The sequence below is a fragment of the Sminthopsis crassicaudata genome, chromosome 3 (assembly GCF_048593235.1).
Source record: "Sminthopsis crassicaudata isolate SCR6 chromosome 3, ASM4859323v1, whole genome shotgun sequence".
Classification (NCBI taxonomy): Eukaryota; Metazoa; Chordata; class Mammalia; order Dasyuromorphia; family Dasyuridae; genus Sminthopsis; species Sminthopsis crassicaudata.
Genome location: NC_133619.1, coordinates 624168306 through 624195474, shown reverse-complemented (window position 1 = coordinate 624195474; position 27169 = coordinate 624168306). Strand labels below are relative to the sequence as shown.

General features: G+C 37.8%; 2 protein-coding genes across 16 annotated transcripts in view; both read left to right on the top strand.

The window, feature by feature from the left end:
* Positions 1-12303, top strand: part of CAMTA1 (calmodulin binding transcription activator 1) — a 129072-nt gene extending 116769 nt beyond the window's left edge. For 14 of the 15 annotated variants that reach the window (XM_074306364.1, XM_074306365.1, XM_074306362.1 and 11 more), the window contains one exon: positions 916-2234. In XM_074306364.1, the coding sequence (XP_074162465.1) occupies positions 916-967 (52 nt within the window). In that variant the 3' untranslated portion in view covers positions 968-2234. Of the gene's footprint in view, positions 1-915; positions 2235-9228 lie in introns of those variants that run through there. The other variant, XR_012488589.1, reaches the window with a different exon arrangement.
* Positions 12304-15268: 2965 nt separating this feature from the next.
* VAMP3 (vesicle associated membrane protein 3) lies at positions 15269-26752 on the top strand. The gene is made up of 5 exons (XM_074306377.1): positions 15269-15950; positions 19047-19128; positions 21148-21306; positions 23787-23838; positions 24683-26752. Coding segments are annotated over exons 1-5 (315 nt in total). The 5' UTR covers positions 15269-15948; the 3' UTR covers positions 24703-26752.
* The last annotated feature ends 417 nt before the right edge of the window (positions 26753-27169 follow it).

Sequence of the window (27169 nt, the reverse complement as noted above, 5' to 3'; positions counted from 1 at the left end):
CATTGTTGGACAGAATTTCCTCAGTCAGATCTAGGCCTAAACCAAAGAAGTTACAGGTTTAGTCCCTATTCTTTTCTATATACAAATGAGAAGGAGTCCCACAGGGTGTTTTTATCTCCTTTGTGTTTAGATCTGACTTGTAATAATGAGTCAGGAAATCTGATTATCATGAAGGAGAAAATATAACCTTATCTGGGTTCTAAACTTCTGTTCTCTATTTAGAATGGAACAAGAAGAAGCAAGTTCTAATGATTCCAAAACCTTTGCTGTTTTTTTTAATGCTACTCCTAGAATTTAATTTGTGCCACTCTTTGAATAGATATTATTTATTTAGAGTTAAAAAATCTGGAATCAGATTTAACAAATCATGAAATACATATAAAATCAATACTCATCCTCCATTCATGATAATTCCTGAAATCTAGAGAAATCTCCAAAATCTATTTAAATGCATTATGAAAGTTAAATTTAAAATGTTTATTCCTTCATGGTTGCAGAGTCATTTCATATAGTTTAGAAGAAATTGCTGTATTTATCACTTCTTGATACTTGGTAAAAATTATTCCTAAAATAGGGAATAACCTGACATTATAAAAGAAAAAAGGCAGAAGGGCTTGAAATAGTTTCATTAATTTAAGAAGTAATAATCCTTTCCTATTTCCAGTGAATTCCGTTACCTCGATTTTACTTAAATTCTAATGTACACTTAATATAAAGTCCAAAACATTTCATCCAAATTCTTTTTTAAAACACTTGCAGAATTTCCACCTCATTCTCATCCTACCACCACTTTCTCTCTTTCTTCCCCAGAAAACAAAGCCACATGGTCTTTTTATCTAACTAAAGCTATTTGTAAGGTTTCTGTTATGACATTTGTATGCTAATAGCTGTTTGGTATTGTTTTACTATCTAAAGCCCTCTGGCGGACCATAGACTGTACAAAAGGGTGAGTTTAGCTGCCTGCTAGCCAGTTTCTCTCTTCCATTTTAAGTACTTTGCTTTCTGCTTGCTTGCATGGGGCTGCAGCCTAGGTATGCTAGTAAGTTTCACATTAATTAACTATATTAAATAAGATCAAATAAAAACTAACCCTACTGCAATTACTAACATTGCTGTTTTATACAACAGGAAAAAAATCACATGCAGTAGATAATTATAAATGCATGAATACATATATAGGACCTTCTTTCTGAAGCCACCGCTGGGCATGCTTAGAAAGTGGTGGGAGGAACCTTCAGTATAAAAATGGCTGATGTTACAAGTTTGGAACTTGAATGGGTCTGCACTAAAGCAAAAGAAAAGTTACAAAAACCATTAAGAATAATATTCTCTTATAATAACTTGAATTGCTACCTGAATATATTTAATAACCTAGTAATTTCTTAAGAAGCTCTAAAGCAAGAAATTACTTTAGGGCAACTAGATCATTTTTCTGTTGACTTATTCAGAATTATTCTGGCAAAAATAACCATTAGCTGGTTTCTCAATTTTCATTTTCTAAATGACTCCGCTTTCTGCCATTTGAGGCAAGATTGAGTACACCTAGCTTAGCTGCCCTTTTAAATCTAGCTTCCTAATAACTAGTATTCTAGTTATAAAGTCATAACAAATTAAATTTCCAGCATTTAAATTCAAAAACTGAATCAAATGAATGTTAAAAGAATTTAACTGCCTCACATGACCGAATGTCTTACACTGCAGCAAGGAGAATAACCATTAATAAAGTTTATATTTTTAATGATCTGTATAACAGACAGGATTAATTATGGAGAGAATTGTTTTAAAGTGACTGTTCCATACATGCTGGATGGCAATACGATGTTTCTTCCAGGATGCTTAGTAAGGAAAATGAATACAATGTGACCTAAATTTATCAAACACTTAGGAGCAACCAGCACTCTGTGGCAGGTCATCTTTCCTCTCTAGGCCTCAGTTCCCTGCTCTATAAAGAGGACTACAGTAGATCACCCAGGAGATCCCTTACAGCCTTCAGGCCACTATCCTATGATGAACTTGATAAACGAATTTTTTCTTACCTATCATCTACAGAGAAATGGATGGATTTAAAATATCAAAGTGGAATTCAATCAACTAACTATATTTTTCTCTTTTCTTAAATTAAACCATGTATCTAGTCATTTATAAACTTAATGATAATTCTGGGGAAGGGAAGTAGTAATCCTTGAAATCTTAAGACTGTTCATCTCTATGGAGAAAGTTTATCATTATTTATTTCCTGCCTTTTTTTTTTTTTTTTTTTTTTTTTTTTTTTTAAAGACTAGGTGTCTCTATTTCACCTAGGCTGGAAATACATTGGCCATTCATAGGCATTAGCTTGCTCCATTCTTCCTCCTTGGGCTAATGTGCCACTCTTCAGTCATCCTGGTTCTCCCCTCTTCTCCATTCCCAGGAGCTGGCTTACCATACTACTGGTTAGGTATTTAGCTGTCTTACAACTCAGAACTCCTGTACTCTAGGATTACAATTGTATGCCCCCACACTCAAATATAGCCTACTTTTAAAAGTGTGTGTGTGTGTATGTATGTATATATATATAATTTTAATTCCTTTGTTCACAAAATTCTGACTAAGATTCAGATAAGTTAAGCATGCTGAAATGCTATTAGGTCTGACAGAACTATAACTTTATCCAAAGTCTTTATCAGTATATTTATCTGGAGTTCAGGTAAATAGATTCCCCATTTTAATTTAATGTTAATGTTAAATTCTAATTTCTGGAAGTGGAGTGGTAATGTCATCGTATAAGTTCTGGGATTCTAGAGAAGTCAAGTCCTATGCCACGGCTTCTGTGAAACTAATTTAGAAATGATCAGTTCTAATAACCATATATTTTAATACACACATACACACACACACACACACACACACACGCGCGCGTTTAAATCCTCAGATATTCAGGCTACCTGGGATATAAGAAATTAGCTTTTAGATATAAGAATTATACTTATGTTTCTAATCATATAAATTAACACTTATGCTAACTATTTTAGATCACTTCAGAATTGGAATGTTTCAAGTTAAATGTAGAAAAGTTGGCTTTCTATATATTAGAAAGGAAAAAAAATGAAAGTGATATTTCTTCCTCTCTCTTCCATGTTGTCTTAACCTACACATACACACGTTATTTAAAAGGACTCCAAAGAACCCATGCATGCTACAGAATTCAACTGAATTAGTATCAACAAACCTGTATCTTGCATGGTACATGCAATTAAATTAGCCTGCTGTAAGGAGTCAGCATCTTAAAACAGTGGTTGCTTATGCATTTTTGAAGCTTGCTGGTCTCTGGTATGTTAACTCTTTAAGAATGAATATTCTAGGTATGATTATCAATTATCAGTGAAAGATTCTTCCTTAGTTTCTTTAGTGCCTGCTGCATTGTTGTGAGTTCCAGAAACACTCATGCATGGTAATTTGGAGTTTCATAACATCATGATTTGGAATCCATAGGTAGTTTAAGAGAGAGGAGTAGAGGAGATCTTAGTATTAAGATACCTTCTAGAATAGTAATCTTCACCTAAGCACTTAAGTTGAGGAATAACTTACATTCAGAGCTTGGACTGGTAACCACTGAGATCTCCTCTCTCCTTGATCATAGCAGGCTAGATGGTCTTGCTAACAGTTCCCAGGTCAGAGCTACAGGTGGAGGCAGGGCATTCTGTGTAAGGATTCATATCTCTGGAGTTTTCATCCAAAAATATACCTTGCAAAATTATATATACTGAAAAATAATATGAAACAATGCAACATCAGAATGTTTAATTGGTAAATTACTTCAAGACTGTGCCACTGACAGAGGCTACCTATAAAAGGTAGTCCCTGACTATCATCAGAATCAAATCAGCATCAGAATACCACCACAATGGCTCCAAGAAGGCTTACTTCAAAAGCATGGAACCTCCAGAAAAGAATCCTATTTTCTGCTTAACTTTTTAGTTCTGAAATGGGAAGGTTAAACAAACATACAAAATACTTTCCAATCTGGCCCTTTTTGACTCAGTCTTCCTTTTCAGTGGCTTAGTTTTCCAACTTAATTAACCAATGACTCAAAATTATGCTTCCAATAGGGAAGTAGTTGGTTTTTTATTAATATCTAGGTTAGACGCTAAGCAGATAAATTAAGAATTGAATTTTATTGTTAGTTGGGTTTTTTTAAGTTTATCATAGAAATTATGCTAACTTCCATAAATTATTTTGAGCAAGAAATGTAGGTTTGGAACAAGAGTTACCTGAAGGGATTACAAATGTCTGAGATTACTTTCCAGTTAGATTTTTAAGCACCTTATTCTAACTTTTTAAAGTTACTAATTTAAAGACCCACAACAAGAAAAAACAAAATTCCCTTTCTGGTGGGGGAAATAAAAGTAAATAATCTACATTACACAGCCATTTTTATCCTGAATGTATTGAGGCTGCAGTTGGCCTGAAAAAATAAAATACCTCTCCTTTTCTAGAGAGAGAAATCATTTCTTTATTCCTTTTCCCTCCAACACATATCCCTTCAGAAGTTTCTCTGATGTTAGGAACTACTCACAGGGCAACAATCTTAAAGACCATTCTCTCTGAAAAGCAATTACCAAACCAATTCCTGTTTTCCCCTAATATTTTAGCAGCAGGGATTACAGGATTATTTGAATCAACCCTGTGAACTGTTAGCCTAGTTATTCTGATGGATTTTCAACAAAGGTGGGTCTAGAAGTTCAAAAGGACCATACACAGCAAGTATTAGCAATAGGTTGCAGTGGGTTGGGTGGGAATTGAAATGAATTTTGATCATGGTTTTAAAAACACCAAAGCTTTCCCTATGTTTGACCTTGGCTCTGAAAAATGTATCTATCTATGCCAGATGCTGCCATCCACTATGGTAAGTATTTACTTCTGAATTCGACCTATCAGAAAAGCCATCTGAAACATCCTCAAGAGGTCACTCCCCAAACCCAGCAGATTGATTGTTAAACTTATGCATCCATTTCTGTGACAATTCTTTAATACCTGTAAAAATACATGAAATGAATAAACTGTATTCTAAGCTGTCTTATCAGTTATGTCACCATTTCCCCATAGTTACATTTGGGATATAACAAAATGCATATTAACAGATTCTCACTGGCCCAACTTACTGAATAAAGAGCAAAAACTGAATGTAGGATGTGTCATGGGTGCAATTAAGATCTCCAAAGTAATTTTGTTTCGCTTACCTCTTGCAGGGACTGAATATTTTTGGAACACAGAGGTGTGTGTTAAATTGCAGACAGCATGCTCTGGGGTATCATTCTTATTGGGCCTTTCTGTCTTTTTTTTGCAACCCAAATGAGATTTCTGGAAAATGGCAAGATCTCCCTTTTCCTAAATTTCCCACAAGCCATTTCAGCTCTAAGAGCAACAGGTAACTGACTAGAAAGCCATGAATGGCTGCCCTACATATACTGACGTCCAGCATTGCGAAAACCTATCTGCTGAAATTCACTGACTCATTAAACATTTCTCTGGCTGAGCATTACTGAGTAGATATAATGAAGCAGCTTTGCCTTATGCTTAAACCATGAAGCCATTGTTTGCTCCAAGTTTCTTAACTAGGCCTTCTCCATTTGTTCATAAGTATCATTGGACGTCTGACGGAAGTAGTACCACGTGGGCTTTTTGCTGGCTTTCAGTGCTGTTGCTTACTACATCACCTCGGGACATTATGATGCAACATTGTCGGATAAGACTATGACAAAATCTCAACTGTGTGGTCATTGTCAGTTTAGAATACTTGGGAAGTTTGAGAAAATGGTTATAGTTCCAAAAGTCCTTGCTGTCTTAAGCTATCACCTCAACTTAAGCTGACACGTCAGGGAAAGGGCCAAAAAGCTTACAAAGGGTAGGCTCTGCCTGATTCAGCTGTCCTGCTGTTTGCCAGGAGTAGTACAGTTCAGAAAAGTAACCCATGTTGCTCTTAACCCTTGCACTGCCATGTACTTATGGAGCTACTATTCTCTTGTAATGTTCAAGATCTTGAGGAAGGCCGCATTACACAGAAGTACTGTTGGTTCTGTTTCGACAATGTCTGCTAGAATGCAATTGTGAAAATGACAATTGGCTCTATTTCTGTAAATGAACTGGGATATTAGGCTCGTTTAATAACTTTTATAATGGGCATTAACTCATAACAAGACTATTTAGAATGGTAATTTCTTAACCTTTAGACAATCAAATATAAAGTAGAAAAATCTAGACAAAACTTTGTTTTTGTATATTTGATGATACCCTTTTACTAAAATTTCCCCCATCAAATTGGCTGGTTGTTTTGGTGTCATGTGGGCATATCATTAAAGAAAAGCAAAAACAGCAGTGTTTAAAACATAAATTCCTGGTTAGTGAGCTCTTTAAGCAAATGTATTTTGATTTATAAATGCCTTTTTATTGAAATCTAAGGAGAATTCAGTAAATTCTGTAAATAAGTCAATATCCTATGTTAATAGTTTTCCTAAACTCCCTTCAAAGCTATGTTAGCTTCACTTACATTCAGAATCTCTTTCCTCGAATTTAGATGTAAAGCAAGGATCAAATGTTCTAAACTACTTTTAAGAATCGAGTTGAAGAGTATTTAAAAATTATTAAAAAAAAAACTAGTTACTTTTAAAACTCAAATTCAAAATATTTTAGAAAATAGAAAAGTACTGATTTGCCCAGTTTTCCCATTCTACAACACTTCTAACAATCCACCCTTCCAAAGTCACCTAGAGAAGCTTCCCCCTTAAACCTCTTTTAGAGGTCCACGAGGAAAGCCAAAATGTTACAACCCTATTAAAAATTTTTACAACGTCTTTTCTTTGTAATTCCCAACCCAAACCACCTGTTGGGAAAGAAGAGTGGTAGGGTAGAAAAGCCACTGCACTTGAAACCAGGAGACCTAAGTTTGAATTCTGGTTGTGACATTTATTCAATGTGTGACTGGGCAAATAAACTTACCTAAGCCTCAGTTTCTTCATCTGTAATAATGGATTCAATATACACACTACCTTCCACAATTGTTACCCTCCCCCAAAAAAGCATTTTTACAGCTTTATGAGTTTTACAGATGTAATGTAACAAGTCACTAATTGAATTAAATATCCTATGACTTCTTAAGAACTTAGTTAATAATTCCAAAATTTGAGCAGGATGTATGATGTGCTCTTGTGCCAGGCAAATATTGATTTAACTATTTCAATACTTAAGGATCTATAATCTTATCAATGTGGATACTTTGTCCACTAATTATAATCCTGCTATACCTTACTAGAAGGTCTTAGGACCAACCATCTGGAGCCATGGTAAACTAGTCATCTGATGACAGACACAGATCAGTTTGCTGGTGTTAAAATCTTGTCAGATTTGGTATTCTGCTGAACCATTTTAAGAGTCTTCCCTAGGAGTAAGATTTTAGCAGATTTAGGTATGTGGTTCTAAAATAGTATTTTCTCTTGAAATAATATGACATTCAGATAAATTTTTAAAATCTACACACACAGTCCCATTGGAGATTATAAAAATATATTACTAGTATTTTTTGCTTTTCTAACCTCTTTCTTTTGATTAACCACAGATCTGAAAAACTACTTCTAAGCCATTTAAATTATAAAGAAACAAAAATAGACACCAATACTTTAAAATCCTAGTCCATTTCTGATAAGTGATCTCTGTATTAAAAAAATTTATAAAACTGGCAAATTACATAATTATTCACCTCATGGGGAACATTGGGGCCCACTGGCTACATAAGGCCTACAAAAATCATTTGCTACCACAATTAACTGCAGGAAATGATGAACTGAAAGCTAGGTACAACAATCTACCATTTGAGTTCTATAATTGATAATTTTGTATGGCCCATGAGTGATGTCATAAAAATCCAAAGGGACCTTGGCAGAAAAGAGGTTCCCTAAACCCTGTATTGGTGAGCTTTTCTATGTATTTCAAATTATTCCATTAAAAAATTCAAAATGCAATTAATATTTTTTTAAATTGTTACTTTACTCTGGTACTATTCTTTACTATTTTGTTATTACCTATCTGTGAGCTCTGGTGGAGATGACTAAGGTATCTTTAAGTATGAGAAAAGAGGAGAATGATAAAGGTTTATGGGAAAGAAAAATTTCTACTAATTATCAAAATCTCAGCTTGTCTTTCTACAATATATAGTTATGTCCCCACTTCAAGAAAACTATCACAAAAAATCAAAATCTAGAATTAAAGATTAGAGCTGGAAAGGACTTTAGCAATCAAATAATACAACCCCATTTTATAGGTGAGGAAATTGAGGCCCAGAGAAGGCATTACAAAGTAATAAATTAGGGATTAACAATGCAAAATTCAAAAGTGAACATCTACAAAAGGTTTACTATTTAATTTCTTTCAGTCACACTCGTGTGTTTAAAATATTTCATCCAAAAGAAATAACTTTTAGATAACTCTGAGAATCTGTCAGATGTTGGGGCAGCTAGGTGGCACAGTAGATAGAGCACCAGCCCTAAAGTCAGGAGGACCTCAGTTCAAATATGACCTCAGACATTTGATACTTCTCCCTAGCTGTGTGACCCTAGGCAACTCACTCAATCCCAAATGCCTCACCAAAAAAAAAAAAATCTGAAAGAGGCAAAATAGCATTATAAAGTTATATACACTTAAATCAAGATACAAATTCAATTCTTTCAATTTATTAAAGTCCTGATATATGCAAGAAAACTGTGTTAAATGTTTACTTATACTAAAACACCAAAAAATAAGATTATGCAATGATGTGACCAGGTTCAAAATTTTACAAAATTAGAAAAATCCCACCAGTGAATATTAGTTCAGTATCTAGATCCATAAAAGCTGAATAAATTGTATCTAGTCAGTTCCCCAACTTATAAAACTATGTAGAACAACTTCATGGGATTCTGAGATATTGATGTTAGTCAATCAAACCAGTGGGAAGAGCTGCTGGTTCTGTTTTTCCAGTTTCAATACATTATACCCTCCTATCTGATGTAATAGAATAATGGAATCTGGTTTTGCTGTGTTTCTAGAATGTAAAATCAAAGCAGTGCTTGTGAAAGGAAGAGTATTCATAACCATAGAATCATGAAATTAGCCTGTGAAACATTTCTTCCTTCTCAGTGTATTTTTCTTATTTTCTAGCAGTTCAAAGGTCCCTTTTTTTTTTTTTTTTTTTTTTTTTTTTTTCCCTGCGTCTCCCAGGTCTCTAACAAACATTGCTTTTTTTTTTTTTTTTCTTTTCTTTTTTCATGGGAGAACAAGACACCAGGAGGAATCTGTGAGAGGCTTCCTTCTCTCAGAAAGAAATGGTTATCCTCATCTAGGGCTGTATTCAAACATCGTGTGGAACTGGACAAACATTATACCAAAAATATAGTTAAAGGTGGGAATGCACGAGCAACAGAGAAAATGCTATTCCTGCACCTGTCAATCATTTCCAAGAAGCTGAATCTTTGGGATTCTCGGTGGAGGGCTTAGATCGTACAAATCTTTATTGGGTCCGTGTGTTCTCATTTCCTTTGCTCTTCGATTTTTTTTTTAATCTCTCTACAGCACACTTAATGCAACTTTTTAAATCTGCAGGTTTTTAATGTCTTGCGGAAATTTGCAGAGGGGTGGATGTGTGAAGCAAACGGGTAATGCATGGGAAATAAGGAAATACAGCTTAAGGAAAGTTTGAAAGTTTCTTTTGTGTGTATGGTTTTTTCCTAGAACCTGCAAAGTCTATCAATCAGTCACCATGTACTTTTTCTCATGTCCAGCACTTTATTTTTTGCCTTACTTTCATGGGAGATGAAAGTTATGTAGAATAATTAGTCAAGCATGTAGCTTTTTTTTTTTTTTAAGTAACCTTGGAAATTCTTAGTTATTCTAAGGAACCATAAACATTGCCTGGACATTATGCCACTTAAAAGATCAGTGTGGTGCTGCGTTCTGGCCAGTAAATTCCATATTTTGGCGATATTTCATCAAAAATGAGCAGTTTCTGTATATATAAAAGGTAGAAATGGAAAATGAGAAATACTATTTGAAAGGGATTATATTGATTAATTACTAAATATTTTATTCACAAAGGGTCAATAACATGGCAAGATAAAATTATTATTTGTATAGTTTTGTCTGAATGAGCGAGAAAAGTGTGGATGTATTGTTTGTACATATTGTATATATTAAAACAGAGATATGTGCATGAATTCAAGAAAAAAAGAAATGAAAAAAAGCAAAGCATTAGTGGCTATGGTCTGTAAAATGAAACAAAAACTTTATTTCACTATAAGAGTACTTTATTTTAAATGTTCTTTAGAAGAACATTTTGCTAAAGCATGACTAAACTGCAAAAAAAAAGAGCTACTGTATTTAGACTTAGGAAAAAAGGCAGAGTAACATTACTAAAAAAAAAATTAAAAAAAAAAAAAGGATATGTTTACATTTAATTTTGGCTACCAGGAGTTTATTTAATTTTACTTTAACTTTTTTTGCCAATGGTGCCAAGTAATGTGAATGCTAATATTGCTTAAGAATATTAAGTTAATTTTGCAAAGCAGATAATCATAAGAAAAACCAGTATATAGCTTAACACCATCCACTCACTCCAATAAAGAACACTTAGAATGAACATAAACTGAAAAAAAAAAAAAAAAAAAAAAAAAGAAATAGTCTGAAAGTAGAAAAATATGTTTCACATTTTCATATCTCCTGCTGGAAGTCAGAAAATGTAATAAAAATTGCACAAAAAAATTAAATACTAAAAATTAAAATGATGCAAACTGGTCTTGTAGGGGTGTCATGGTATATTACTATTTCCACATAATGAGGAGCCAAAGAAATCAGATACTTAAAAAAAAATAGAAACTATTAATGTTAAATTAAGAGAGGGTAAGTTAGTATTTGCTGATACCAGTTTAAAATTTCCAAGCTAAGTCTGAAGATCAGTTGGTGTAAAGTTAATGACAATTAGTTTTGTTCTTACTTGATTTTGGCCATCAACTGTAAGTTAAAATGCAAGGCTTGTTGTGAAGCCTAAAAATATTCACAAATAAGAAGCTTTTAAACTGGTGTCTTTGGAAGGAAGGTATATACAAAAGGATTGGGGTAAAAACTGGGGTCAGTGCTCTTGGTGCCTTTTCTATAATTGTACTTGTTTTTTAATTACTTCCTTTCACTGCCAACCTTGAATTACTGTACAGTATATGTCTTACTGCTCGTGATCAGCTCTGACAACAGTGACAGTCCCACAATGAACAGCCACCTGTACATTTGTAAACTGACCTAACTCAATTTTTTTTTTAAGTGTGTGGCTCATGCTGCAGCTGTGGCAGTCCCAAAACATCTATTATTTTACAAAATTGGGCCTGTAGGAGAACATTGAGTATTACACACTCATACACACATATACATAATTGCACACACAAATGGGAATAGAATGTGAAGGCCAGATCTTTTGAAATGTCCTGTATTAAAACTGAAAGAATTTAGACACGTTTATTCCATTTATTATAACGAAAAGAACGGATCTTTTTAACAAGAGTAATGACCTCAGTGGATTTGTTTTAACCCTCACATTTCTACAAAAAAAAGTTTCACATACATTATTAGATGGGCAAGATAGAAGACTCAGTAAGATATAGAAATACTTAATGTCACTCTTCCAACTCAGAGGGTCTTCATAAAGGGAAGAGAAAGTAGGTTTAATGCCTACTGAATAACCCACCTATAAAACATTGACCACTGAGTTAATTAAAATTGCACTTCCACTGAAATAATGCATTTCTGATCGCCCTTTTCTTGGTTGTGGATCATAGTTTTGAGTATAAGATGATAGGTAAGCGCAGCTTTCTTGGATAATCTGAATTCCCAAGTGCCAGGAGTAGGATTTCATTATAAAAAATTAATAGCTAATATTATTCTGTCTCCTGAAAATTTAATTGCTATTATTACACATTTGAAATCAGCTGTACTGTGTGAACGAAATAAAGACTATAACATGAACCCCCTCTATGGTTGCACGGTCGCTTATGGCAGTTCCACACAGTAGTTGGCGCCCAACGGGGGGTCCCCAAGACTTGCATGTAAAACTAGTCTAGATGTCTCCTTTTTTGTAAGTTTTATTTTTGTAATTGTGCATGTAAAGCATCACTGAATCAATGGATCTGTTGAAGAACTCAGCTGCTGGAACCATGCAAAATGTTTTGAATTGCCCTTAAAATATGGAAAATGTTTTCTGAATGCTTTATATTCTTTCTGCTGTAAATTAAAAATGAAGAAAATTTCCCCATACTAAGTGTGGTGTGTTTTGTTCTTGCTTTAAATTTCTCGGCCACCTAAAGCAAGCACATTTTACTTGATTTCATGTCTTTTCAAGCGTATCCATTTTAAAAAACAAAACTTGTGTCCAAAATTTATCTATCTCTAACGAACATGAGTCACACAGGCCCTCCACTGTACATCTCAGGAATGTTCTACTACTCAATTTTCAAGTAAGTTACTTAAAAGGATTAGAAAGAAATCAAAATCTTTGGACTTTAAATTCCAAACTGAATTAAAAACATGTAATGTTGAAGCTTTCTGAGTCACTAGTGCCAATATTCCAAACTGTTGAAAGTCCCTCCATCCTCACTGCCCGAATGTTAGTCTAGGCTCTCTTCACCTATCCCACATGAATTAATGCAACAAGAGCTAGTCTCTCCCTCAAGAGCCTCTTCCTATTTTTGAATCTATTCTATTCCAACCTAGGATTTCACTAATATCACACAGATACACAGATATAGAGCACAAATCAACTGTTTCCAAGAGTGGTTATGGACACACACACATACAAAATCTTTCACAGAATCATAGATCTAATGCTGGAAGGAACCTTGGAGGTTCCCTTTTAGTCTAACCCCCTTATTTAGCCCAGTTCCTGTGATGTGCAACTATATGTTTAACATCCCTTTGTTGTTTTAATTTGGTGAGAGAGTTTTGTTGTTTGGGGGGGTTTTGCTTAGAAGTTGGGGTTAAGTGACTTGCCCAGGGTCACACAGCTAGGAAATGTGAGACCTGTATTCTGACATTTTCTGCATCACTTTCTTGAGTCCAGGATCAACAATCATGTTGAGATATAAATGGTCACACTTATACTTTAACAACTGGCCCTCTAGCCAGGCTCCAGCATACCTCTCTTTTATTTGATTACCAATCTGGTAAAAAGCCTCCCCAAACTTCACAGGACAAGTGGCCTATCAAACAGCCTATCAAAAGGACAGTATTCAGAGCCTTTCTGGTTTGAAAGGATCTCCCAGAACTTAAGTTTCTTTTACATAGCTTTCAGAAACCCACAACCAAGACACAAGGATTTAGTGGAAGACCTTTCTTAAAAACTGCATCTATGAAGTCATTCACCTACTCACAAACTATATTGATTTCCTATTACCAACTCAAATCCAAATTCTTCTTAGTTTTATTAAACATCTAATAGAATTTTGTTCCCTAGATACTCAGATGCTAGAATCATTTCATAGAGAGACCCAGTATATAGTTCTGCTCCTGGACAGAAATGGGGGGGGGGGGGAAGATGATATTCCTTGTCAATTATAGTCATTATTTTCCTCCAAAATTTGTCCTTATTCCATCTTATTTACTCCCCCTAAATGTACTCTCTTCCTGTCAAATGTCCTCACTAATCTTTTTCTTGCCTCTTTACTTTTGCTTGCAAGATTCTAAAGACTTTTACTCCCCTCTGCTTATCCAAATTCTACCCACCCTTCAAATTCCACATACAGGTCCCAACTTGCCAGCATAGCCTTCCAAGACAAAAAATGTCTGAACATGATCAATTTATAAGTGTGAATTTACCAATAAGAAGGATTTCAGCTAACTCTGCCAAGCTAAGATACCCTCCAACAATGGGAGACAATTCATTTCTCGTAGTTGTTTGGGGAGGACAGAACAAAGAATAGGACTCCATAGGCAGGAAACAAATTATGATTATTTACAAGAGCTCAGCATCATGAATAGCAAAATCAATATGATTGGTTGGAAATTAGGAATGAGGGGGTTGCAACAACCCCTTCCCTCCCCTCCTGTGATTAAGGAATATTCATTGTTTAAATACATCTGCAAGATTAAAGAAAGTGGACCTAATTTAGATACCAAAGCAGACATGCTAGGATAGCTTGGTGATGTAAAGGTACTAGATCAGACTCCTTGGTGTGCACTTGCATCCCTCAAGGAAAGCAGACTTCCTCAAGGCAAGGTTATACAGTAATTAGCAAAAACAAGCCCACAAACAAACAAATTCTTGCATTTTAAAACTTAATTCATTGCAGGCCAGCTGAATTTCTCAACTAAGTTCAGAAACAAGAACTTACTGGACAAAATAAATTCATTGCAAAAGTGTGCAAAAGACACAAAATCACGTTTATTATTTCAGTTACTTAAGTACTTGTTTTCTTTCTTACAGCCCCGTAACTGTCAGTCAGGTCTCCAACTAGTCTATACTCTGAAGGCATCTCTAGCGATCAGCTCAGCCACGAGCAAGATCAGTGCTCAGTAAACAGAACACAGATGACAATTTTGAGGTAATCGCCTCGAGCAAAAAGTCTGCAAACTATGGCCAGACGGCCAAATGACACCTGCTAGACGAGCGAGGATTATGCTTGGTTTCCTTATTACATTTTTACACCCAGTAAAACTTTTATTTAAAAATGTAAAAACTCTTCTTGGCTGGACCAGAGCTCCCGACCCCAGGCGCCGCCTCGTTTTTAATTCAGATTCCGATGGGAAAAGTTACGTGCTCAGGCACCGCGGGAGCCGGACCTTGTGCGACTGAAATTTCGATGAGCTTCAACTCAGCTGAGACTTGTACTTGTTATTTACGACTCTACGGGAAGGCGCCTGTAAACACGCGACCCTGACTTGTATATTCACTTAGGAATTACTCTTAAAAAGCACAGATGAAGCGCACTCTCTGCACCTGCACTTAATAGCATCCTAATAAAGCAACCTGTGGAGAGGGTCAGGAAAGCACTGCTATCTGTCTGGCAGTGCTTGTACTTTTCATAATATCGCTACTCTACCGACCGATTTTCCCGGGAGTCTGCGGCCCGCCTAGTTGGGGCAAGTACCCCTATCATTGGGCGCGAGTTGCCACGCCTCTCACATGGGACGCGGAGTATCCTGGGGCAGTCCGAGAGAGCAGCGCGCATGCGCACACGGCACAGAGCGCTTGGGCACTGGCTCTCCTCTCCACCCCCATTAGGGGACGCAAGTCTCCGCGCAGAGACAGGGAGATCTGTTAAGGCGCTGCCCCCGCCCTCACTTACCCAGGCTACTTCCTTTCCCCCTAGGGAGCCGGCACCGAGGCCGCCCGTCCCCGCATTTTCCTACAAGTGTCCAAATAAACTCAACCAGAGGAGGGGGAAAAAAAAAACCAGAGAGAGAGGAAGCTCCGAGGGGCAGACGGAGGAAAGCGGGGAGGGCTGAGACAGCGGTCATCACCCCTCTCCCTCTCCCTCGGTTCTGTCAGTCACAGCGCCTCGAGCGGCGGCAGCCCTCGTTAAAACCGTTGAATCCGTTAGTCAGGATGAACGCGCGCCCTGAGACCGTGCGCGTGGTCGCAGAGCGTGCGCGCGCGCCCCTAGACTCCGCCCTTTCCGACTTCCTCCGGGAGAGCTGCGCCCTCGCGAGCGCATGCGCTTAACCCCGCTTCCTCTCCCGTGCGGGCGTACGAAGAGACGTGCGGGCGTACGTACGTGAGTACGCCTCACCTTCAGGCCCCGCCCCCTCCCGGTTGTGTGTCAGCAGCCGCGCCCCGCCTGCCAGTCAGTCAGGGAAGCAGGCGACGGAATCTGGGAGCCAGTGAGCCGCTCACCCTCCGAGCTCCGAGGCCCCCCCGATCCCGCCGAAGCCATTTCGTTCCCGACGCCGGGACCCGCCGCCGAGATGTGAGTGCCGCGCCGCGTACCGAGACTCTGGGTGGGGTGCGCCGGGGCTGCCTCCGGGCCCGCCCCCGCGGCCGGGGCGTGGCCTCGTGTGACTGGGGGGCCTCCCTCGGGGCGGGGGACGCCCCAGCTCGCTTGGAGCCCACGAGCCCTACCGTGTGCCCACTGAATGCTGAACTCCGGGGGTATCAAAAGACACCCGAGGCAGGCCCTGCCCTCAAGGGGCTTACCCGGAGAACCGGCGAAGCCTTGAGTTCCTACCGGCCGGGGACGGAATTAAATGGGGTTGGGGAGACTTCCCGGGGGAGGGAGGGCGGGACTGGGGCCCCCCACCGCGCCCCCAGCTGCCACTTATGTGTGTGTGACCCTTGCTCCAGGTCCGGCCCGCCCCTCCTTCCTGAGGGGCCCCCCACCCTTTCCGCTTTAGAAGGTGGAGAGCGGCAATAATAATAATGGACACGCACTCAGAAGCAGCTGGCGCTGGGGTGGAGCCTTGTGAGCGATTTCCAAGCGCTCTGAATTCAGGGCCTCAAGACCACCTGTGGAAGTGGGAGCTGCTTGTTCTATGGGCCCATTTTATGGAGGCGGAAAGTGGGGCTCCTGCGTGGCCTTCTGTCAGCGTGGAGGGCCCGCGGGTTTGTCCCAGTCCGAGCCTCCCGGCCGACACGTCCGCCGCTGGGCAGGCCGAAGAGTTCTCCCTGCGGCCATGAAGTTGTCCCCAAATTCCACCCGGGAGACTCGCCTGAAGGCGTCTGACTTAGGGTTGAGGGGCTCTCGGGTGGGGACGCGCTTCCCGAGCCGACCACCTGTGGAGTCCCGTGGGTCCGAGGGAGCTAGAATCGGGGTCTGCTCGGCTCCCCAAAAGGAAGTCGGAAGCGCTGCGGATACAGTAGCAGCCGGGCGCCCAGGCAGTAAATACTGTTATTAGGCCCTTTTTACCCTTGGGGAACTTTGGGGAGTGAGCAGCGAGTGAGGCTCCGAGGCGGGATGTAGAGTCGGGTCTGGTTGCTCCATCCGTCATTGGCTGCCCCAGTCAAGAGAAAGAACTGTGTCTGGCTCCTCCTGACCCCATTGGGGGTTTTCTCGGCAAAAGCGCTGGAGGGCCTGGCTATTTCCTTCTCCGGGTCACTTTACAGATAAGAGAACAGGCTGCCGAGGGGGTAAGTGACTTGCCCAGGGCCACTCCGCTAGTGCTCGTTATGGGCAGACTTGTCCTCCAGACCTACGTGCATTACCACCATACACCCATCAGAAAGCTTTCTAAGAATTTAAATTCCAGGTGGGAAAACAACCCAAGTGAACCTTACATGGCTGCCTATGATCAGATATCAACTAAAATGATAATAAAAAGTATTCACTCCAGGGTAGAATAGTCAAGGAATAGTATTTTCTTCAAAGCAGCAATTCTAGGGCCCTTTTTTAGAAGAAAATTTTCTGTCTGTCCTTCCCCACTTTTGACAGTTTTTTCTTTTTGCGATTACTTTGTATTACCTTATTAATGCATAAGGTTTATGTTGGTGGGATGGGTCTCTGCCTCCAGCAGAACAGAAGCTTCTTGAGGTTGAGTACTTGCTTGGCTTTGCATTCCTGAGCACCTTAACGCATGTGCTTTACACATACAAGCAAGGGCTTAATGAAACATTTATTGAGCTGAATTCATGAAAAAGTTAAGATTTGAGCGTGGCCTTAAAGGATAAGTAAATTCAGAGCGCTGCTTTGATTCCTGAAAATTAGATTCAGAGACAGATGAAAGCTGCTATTTCCCTAATGGGGATGAGGTGAAGGGGAGAGCCATAGCCCTTAGGCTTAACTATGAAGATACCCTGGACTTGCATGAATTAATTTTCTTGTTCAAAATTGAAATCATTTAGCTTCCCCTAGGCCATGTTCTGGCAATTTTATCTTTACCGCATCTCTCTGAACCCGTCCCTTCTCTCCTACGGTCCCTTCTCTCCTACGGCACTGCTCTTGCCGGGATGCGGACCCCCTTCACCTCACACCTACACAGCCTTCTGCTTGATTTCTGTCTCACGTCTCCCTTCCAAATTATTGTCCCCTCTGTTGTCGATGAGCTTCCTAAGTCACAAAGTGGACCATGGCACTTCTCTATATAGTAAACTTCAATGGTTCCCTATTGCCTCTGGAATCAAATTTTAAATCCTCTATCTGGCTTTTAAAGCTCTTTATAACTTAGAGGCTTCTTATTTTTCCAGCCTTTGTGTACCATTTTAACATCCACATACTCTACAATCCAGTGCCTTCACTATCAATGTCTGATTTGCACATCCTTGCTCACATATCGTCTCCTCCCATTAGACCTTGAGGACAAATTCTATTTTTGTCTTTTTATCCCCAGCATTTTGCACAGTGCCTGGCCCTAGTAGGTGCTTAATAAATGCTTATTGACTTGGCTTGCACTATATTACTCTCAAAAAACTGAATACCATGCTTCTGACACTAGCTGACCTCGATTTTCTAAAGAAGCCCAGTTTCCTCATCTGCAAAAAAGGGAGAATACCTTTAGGCCCTACTTACACCTTTGGGTTATTGTAATGGTCAAATAAAATAATGTACAGCTGAATCTTTGCAAACCTCAGAGTGTCAACTAAATGTCAGCTACTATTTATTTAAGAAATTATATTAGCTTCTGAAAATAGGAATTTAGAAGCAGTATATCTTTTCTTTTTTTTGGATAATGTACAGAGCAGAATATGTTGAATCCAATCTAGCTCTTCTGGAGGACATAATTCACAGTATTTCGGAAATGTTGGGAAATTTCAAAGGAAGTAAAAAGGCTTTAGAAGAAGCTCACTTTGTTACTGTCAAAAAGATTACATTTAAAAGAAAAACTTAAGGAAGCTATTGTTCCATAGTAGTTCCTCTTTACTGTGTGGTGCTAAGAAGTCAGAAGATTTCATCTATACCTAGGTCTCAATTTAGATTTGAACTGTATATTTCCATATGGCTGAATTCAACTATGTACAACTGCTTCAAAGGATTCATTATTTGCACTAGCTGGTACCTAATTATATTCTTGATATAAATTTCTTTAGAAAACATGTTATAATTTGCTGATGGTTATAATTTTGTATGTTGTAGGTCTACAAGTGGGCCTCCTCCTCCTGGTGCTGCCTCTGGCAGCAATCGCCGACTTCAGCAGGCACAAAATCAAGTAGATGAGGTATGGCTTTGGGTCCTTGTAAACCCATAACTTCTAACTATAGAGATGAGAAAGATTAGTCATTAACTATAAATTGTAGGCACTCTGGACTTGAATTGAAAAGTATAATAAAAAAAGGTCATAGATAGCCACCTCCTTAGATCTAACAGCTCTGATCTGGGTAGAAGTCAGACACTCCCTAATTAGAATGAATACATGTATGGCCGTAAATTAAACTTTGCTTTTTAAAAAAAATTCTCAAAGTTTTCTGCCAAGTTGGGCCACACCCACTAGAGTGCTGTAAAGATTAGGTTTATAGGTATCATAGACAGTTTCAACTTGCTGCTACTCCTATGGACACACAAATTGCTTATCAAGTATATGGCATCAATCGATAAATATTTATTAAGTGCCAGACACTGCTAAATACTAGGGATACAACAAAATGGCAAAAAGAGTCCTTATGGAGCTTGCAATCTAATGAGGAGACAACATGTAAATAAATATATATAAAATGAGCTACTGGCCTCCACACTTGAATTTTTATCTGTCCTAATTGAAAGGCTAACTAAATGAAATATAGATTTCTCCCCAGTGTTATAGGACAATCAAAATTGATTAGAGTTTACAGGTTTTTAAAAAGTCTTGTTGACAATACTTGCAAATTGTCTTTGGCCTGTTTAATGTTAACCTACGTTGAACTTACAATGGAGCCACTGAAGGTATGGTTCTTAATTATGTGTATCTGGAAGTGTACCACATGTTGCAGGGGTTTGGGGGCAGGATGGGTCATGATGCTAACAGGAAAAATTCCAGAAAAGACACTTGCTTATTGCTCAGCATTGATACGCACATAGAGACATATACTAGGAGGAGTGTTAGACCTGTTTCAGGTGCTAATTGCTCTGTGACCATACTAATGTCCTTCCTCCTTTTGGGGGCCTCAATTTGCTCATCTATAAAATGGGGTAGTTTTGTGGAGATCATGTGACCTATACATATAAAATTCCTTTGCCAATCTTTAAGGTTCTAGTGAAGATTGCAATTACTAAAGTTTTCAGAATCTTTCATATTTGATTTCATCAAAATAACAAACCTTAAATTGTGTTTAGAATTGGGTGTGTTACTATTTCAAAGTCCGATTCTTTTTGTACCACAAAATAACTATGGACATGTATACATATATTGAATTTAACTTATACTTTAACATGTATTGGTCAGCCTGCCATCTAGGGAAGGAAGTGGGGGGAAGGACGGGAAAAATTGGAAAAAAAGGTTTTGCAATTGTTAATGCTACAAAATTACCCATGCATATATCTTGCAAATAAAAAGCTATAATAAAAAAAAATATTAAAAACTTTTAAAAATAAAATAAAATAATTGCAGACAATGTTTAAAAAAAAAAATTGAGTGTGTTAGAATCATAGCTGTTTTTTTACAAGCTGCCTGAAGGGAGAGTTTCTCAGTCCTTTGTGGGATCAAAAAACACTGAGAGACAGGCAAGATCAGACAACTTATTTGCTCTATAAATTACAGGAGGGAATTATTTTCTGTTAAGCACCTGTAGATGGAAATGTTATAAAACAGTATTTTTTTCAAAATCCTCTGGATACTTACAAAATAAGAAATGGCACATTATTTCAAGGTCCACATCAATTCAGTTTTAATTGCTGCAATTGTAGGAACAAGCTGCTTTTGATTCTTGGGTGATTGAGCTGTTGTACATATATACTTAAGTTGATCAAATTTTAAACTTATTCATCTTTTTCTACTACATCTGCTTTGTAAAACTTTGTAAACATGGTAACATGAAGGTTTGATGGTCTTCTATTAAATTCTGAAAAATCACAGTTTCTCAGAAACTCATTTTAATTCTGTTATATCACTGTTCCTTTTTAATTATAACATTGTAGTTATCTTTTGCTTTGGAAATTTAGTTGGGGCCCTGGGGAAAAACTTGGGAGGGGAAATGCAACAATTTGATTTCCTTGGAAAATTCCATTCACATTTTTATTTAACTTTTGTGAACCTCTTGTTTAGGTAGTGGACATTATGCGAGTCAATGTGGACAAAGTTCTGGAGCGAGATCAGAAACTTTCTGAGTTGGATGACCGTGCTGATGCGCTGCAAGCAGGGGCTTCCCAGTTTGAGACAAGTGCGGCCAAATTGAAGAGGAAGTACTGGTGGAAGAACTGCAAGGTGAGGTCACTCCCTTTTGACAACTTTCTCTTCACAGATATTATCCTTCACTCAAGGTGATTTGGGCCTAGCGAGCTTTTTGTGAATTCAAATACACAGGCATATGGCCATCATGAGTCTGGTTGTCCAGAAAAGAAGGCTTCTATTTGTGGAGTCTGTACTCCGAGAGATGAGCTTCCTGGGCACCTGGAATCATGGTAATTACCAGGATTTTGGAATCCAAAGGCCTGTTGAAGCCTTCAGGGAACAGATTGAACAAATGACTTTCTAAACCTTATTTTCTTCATCTGTCAAATCAGGAGGTTTGAGTCAAGGATTATTGAGGGTCTAATCCAGTTCTGAGTTCTCTGATCCTCAAAGTATTTAAAAAGAGATGGCATTCTGCATGCGAGCATTCAAAGGATGCTGAGGGCAAATCATAGCCCTTCTTTGAGCCTTAGCATCCTCATCTATTAAAGGGAGAGGAAGGAGATTAGATCACATGGAATGTTGCTTCCAGGAACTTTTCCTCTCAACCTCACAGGATTGTGGAGAGAAAGATGTTTTATCCATTTTCGTGCTATGTGAGTGTTAGACGTCATTGTTTTTTCTGCCCCTCCATACTAATAAGAATTCCCCAGAGTCTGTGACAGGCTTATGCAGAGTTAGGATCCAAAATCATACCCAGAATTCAGGGAATCTCTGGCAGAACTATGGGCTTAGGAGACATAGTCCATGTTAGGGTTGGACTTGTCAGACCCATAGCATGCTTGGCAGAAGATTAGAAAATAGCCACAAAATGCAGTGGTCAGAGAACACCAACATACTTTTTTACAGAAGATCAAATGTGCCCTTATAAGATTTGGGGTCCTTTATGTCTGCTCGTTTGGAAAGTTTTCACCCGGATGGAGTAGTAATACGTTTCTCAGATGGAGAACCAAGAATATGAGTTTTGTGATCCCCAGAGAGATAAGGAGACCAGAACAAGATCCTGTGTAACTTAGAAGACCAGAGTCTGTTTATCAGAGATGCTCTGTATCATGAAATGACTACTTTTTCTCCCTGAAGGATTACACTCAGCTGGATAGGGAGTTCTTGGTTATAATCCTAGCTCCTTTGTCCTCTCCAAGACAATATGCCATGCCCTCCAGTCTTTTAGTGAAGAAGTTGCTAAATGTTATGTTATTCTGACTGTGGTACCATAATATTTGAATTGTTTCTTCTTGATTGCTTGCAGTGTTTTCTTCTTGATCTGGGAGCTCTGGAATCTGTCTATAAAATTTCTGGAAGTTTTCATTTGGTTATCTTGGGCGGATAGTCATAAATGGTTTTAGGCTATCAGGGATTTTTTTTTTGGTAATTTCTTGAAATATAATTATCTTGGCTCCATTTTTGATTTGGGTTTTCAGGTAGTCCAATAATTCTTTTTTTTTTTTTTTTTTTTTTTTGCTGATTTATTTTATTTTATTTTTTATTTTAATTATAGCTTTTTATTGACAGAATAAAATCATGGGTAATTTTTACACCATTGTTCCTTGCACTCACTTCTGTTATAACTTTTCCCATCCCTCCCTCCACCCCCTCCTCTAGATGGCAGGTAGTCATATACATGTTAAACATGTTAAAGTATTTCCTAGATACAATATATGTGTGCAGATGGAATTATGCCCAAAAAGTTATCAAAATGTGCATACCCTTTGACCCAGCCATACTACTACTGGGCTTATATCCCAAGGAAATACTAAAGAAGGGAAAGGGACCTGTATGTGCCAAAATGTTTGTGGCAGCCCTTTTCGTAGTGGCTAGAAGCTGGAAGATGAATGGATGTCCATCAATTGGAGAATGGTTGGGTAAATTATGGTATATGAATGTTATGGAATATTACTGTTCTGTAAGAAATGACCAACAGGAGGAATACAGAGAGGCTTGGAGAGACTTAAATCAACTGATGCTAAGTGAAACGAGCAGAACCAGAAGATCATTATACACTTCAACAATGATACTGTATGAGGATGTATTCTGATGGAAGTGGATATCTTCAACATAGAGAAGAGCTAATCTAATTCCAATTGATCAATGATGGACAGAATCAGCTACATCCAGAAAAGGAACACTGGGAAATGAGTGTAAACTGTTATTTTTACCTTCTGAATCCAATTTTCTTGTGCAACAAGAGAACTGTACAGATCTGCACACATATATTGTATCTAGTCTAATAATTCTTAAATTCTCTCTCCTTGATCTATTTATTTTCCAGGTCACTTGTTTTTCCAGAATGCTCTATTTTTCTTGGTTTTTGTTTTTGTTTTTCTCATTCTTTTGACTTTGGGTTTTTTTTTTGTTTTTTTTATGTCTCCTGGAGTTATCAGCTTCCTTAATTTCTTTTCTAATGAGTAGAACAATATAATCTGTCTCTTATCAGGCTATTTCACTATTGTAAAGTATTCTTAGTAAGCAGGATAATCTACACTTTTAAAGATATGGAATATGTTTTGTTACAGATGTGGGCAATACTAATTACTGTTGCAATTGTCATCATCATCATCATCATTGGTGAGTGGATGTGCTATATCAGAAAAAATATACTTTAAAATGTCATTTTTAGTTTTAGATGTAAAATCCCAAAAGTCTTAAACCATTAAAGCCTATCAGATATCCAAAAGACTTTCTGGTCCTTTTCCATCTCTTCCCTTTTTCTTCTCTGTCCTTTCTTCCCTCTCTCTTTTTCTTCCTCTCTCCCTTGCTCCTCCAGACTTTCTTCTCCCCATTTCCTCTCTTTTCTCTTTTCCCTTTCCCCTCTCCCTACTCTCCTCTCCAGTATCCTCTCTTTCTTTTCCCCTCTCCTTTTTTCTTCTCTTAGTTCATTTCCTCCAGTAATATTTAACCATATGATTGTGCTACTTTACTATAATTAAATTTGATTTATTCTTTTAGCTAAATCTTATTTCACAACTTCAGTCAATCCCTGATCTCTTCAATGTGGGTATTCTCTTTTAATCTGTTTCTAATAGAGCACTACCTCCTTTCAAATATTTATATTAAAGCTGATCTCCTTCCTCTGACTGACATAGTCCATTGTCATTTTCAGCCCAGTAGTTGGAAATTGTTTAGACAAATGTGTTTCCTGGGACTCTTATTCTGCAGATATTAAGTGCTTCCTGTAGAAAGAAGTGATTTGAATAGAGTTTTTGGGGTTTTTTTTCCCCTTGGAAAATTCCAACCAGTTCTACTTAAAGTCTAGATAAACCAGTTAGGAGAGTATAACCAATATGGAATTTTCAAAACCTGTAATCAAAAATTTACTTATTTAAACTGAAGCTTTAGATTAAAAATTATGAATGTGAATTAACAAAAAATGTTAACTTCTTTTCTTCTATCCCTTTTCCTTGTTTATTAGTGTGGAGTGTTTCTTCATGAACAACCAGTGAAGCTCAGGCCTGTGGTTTGAGAAATGTCATCAAGTCTTTTGACTTAAGCCTGCTGTATTATCAAATTTGTGTACTGTTATATATAAAACAAAATTATTTTTGTTGGTTAATGTAAAGTTCAATTTATAGGAAATTGTCTCAAATATATGTGTATGTGTGTGCATATTCACACATACATATATATGTACATATATACACACACATACATACATACATATATATTATACTTCTAACTAGAAATCTCAGTAGCCCAACTCTCATTTTGTACAGTGCCTTGATAAACTTCCATATGGGCTGATAAAAAGGACTTCTTTAGAACCAGAATTTCATGCCTTAGAAGTAATATTGTTATTAACTTTCTAGAAACAGGGTTTAAAAAATTTGTTCAAGCCTGCTTTCCTCTTCACATGAATTCCATATTTTCTAAACTACATTTTAAACCAATGAATAATCAGATGTACAATGTGTGCCTTCCTGAAAGAAAACTAAACTACTGCTTAGCACAATTCTGCCATGTTGAACAGAGTGTGCCTTATTTTGATATTTTTCTGATGCCTTATCAAATAATCCACTACCCTCTGTAAACACTACTGAATGTTTTCAATGTATTTCATGTCAGATAGTGATGAAATGTGAGATTATAATTCACCTGACAAGAGAAGGTCTTCTGAGTCAGTGCTGAGGATGTGTAAAATGCTTGCTTTCCCTACCATTGTGGCCTGTCACTTGTTAAATATGTGTGTGTGCTCGTATATGTATATATATATATATATATGTGTGTGTGTATATACACATACACATACACACATCATTTAAACCAAAAATAATTTCTTTCAAAACATGACTTTTGGAATACTGTGGATAGTATCAAATTTTCTATTTTTGCCAAAATGTTAAATGCCAATAAAGATTCTTGGCCTTTTCCAGTTAAGGTATGTTTGCCATAGCTTAAGAGAGTTCCAAATGAAGTCAGAATTCCAGAAAAATTAGAATATTGATAGTGCATTCAAACTTTATATTGCCTCACAAAACTTTCTTTCTGCTTTTAAAGTGCTTTAGTTACTGTGTTTCTGCTTCTGTTTTTACCTAAAAAGCCAAATCAGAAGTGAAGTGGAACCCATTCACTCCTCTGCACCTTCACCATCTTCTATATCTAGTGTATTTTATTAGGTAGTCTGCAGTATGATCAACCACTTTGGGCATGTCCCCAAGAACTGTGTGTGAAACAATTTTGCACCTAGTCACACTATTCATGACTTTGACTCATAGTTCTTGGCCCCAGTTACAGTTGGTTGTATGTTTTTGTTTCTCCCAGTTCTCCCTCCATTTCCCAAATCACACTTGTAAATTATGCTTTCTTTTTGTCCTTTAAGGTGTCCACTGGCACTTTTTACGTGGGAGAGATGCACAGGAAATTGAAATTTTTTCACATGACCTATTGTATGAATAAAGGGTTACTTTGAAAATAGCTAGTGTTATTTATTTATTTATAGTTATTTCAGATTTCACCCATCACACATGCATCAGTTACTCTTCAAAAAAATACTTTTTCTGTGTCAAAACACATGACATAAACAGCAGATTATATGGATAGACAAAATAGCCACAAGAGATCTTAGGGCCAAAATGAAATTTCAGCATAATGTGTACTCATTGTTCTGAAATTGCTTCAGTTTTTGCGTATAACATAACAAAACTTGTGACATAAAGGGCAAATGAGAGTTGAGTTCAGTTTTCTTAATGTCTGTTCCTCTGCTATCACTGAAATATTTTATCTTTATGTAGAAACAACATGTGCTTTGTACAGCTCTGGTGGGGGAGCAGCTGTGAGTTTACCAACTATCACAAATATCTTTGCAGAGACTCCCCTGACTGTCACGCCAACACGTTGTTGCTCCTTCCTTTGCCTTGGCATCTAACCCCATTTAGCCTATCAGTTACTGCCTTAAACCAGGAATGCCTTGCTTGTCTCTGACCATGTGTCTGAACTGGGGTCCTCCCCTGCTGTAATGTGCTGAATAAAAGGTTTATGAATGTAATACTTGTATCTGTGTTCTTACAAAGTCATAAACAGGAACTTCAGTGTGAGGGGGACATCCCCAAAGTGATGTGTGCCCTTTCCCTTGCGCCTCCTCTCTGTTCCCCTGCTCCTCTCCATTATCTTCTTCCACACTGAGCATTGTGAAATTGAGCATTTCTCCCTCTTCACACTCAAGCTTACAGATCCAGGTGATCCCCATACAAATACTGTCAAAGAATCACAGCACTTCAGTGAGCTGGTAAATCCGTAAACCCACGTGGCCATCCAGCCTCTGCTTGAAGACCTCCAAAGGGGAAAACTAATGTTTTGGCATCCCTCTCATTGTGGGGATGCATTTCCTTCAATAGGACCTAAGTTTGCCATGTGGCAAATTCATGGGATTAAGGCAAACCTAATAGCTTTTCCACATTACTTG

Excerpts from the sequence above, each read along its gene's own strand:
- VAMP3 (XM_074306377.1), top strand. Across the intron at positions 19,129-21,147 it reads CACAAAATCAAGTAGATGAG|GTAGTGGACATTATGCGAGT; the intron begins GTATGGCTTTGG and ends CCTCTTGTTTAG. Across the intron at positions 21,307-23,786 it reads ACTGGTGGAAGAACTGCAAG|ATGTGGGCAATACTAATTAC; the intron begins GTGAGGTCACTC and ends GTTTTGTTACAG.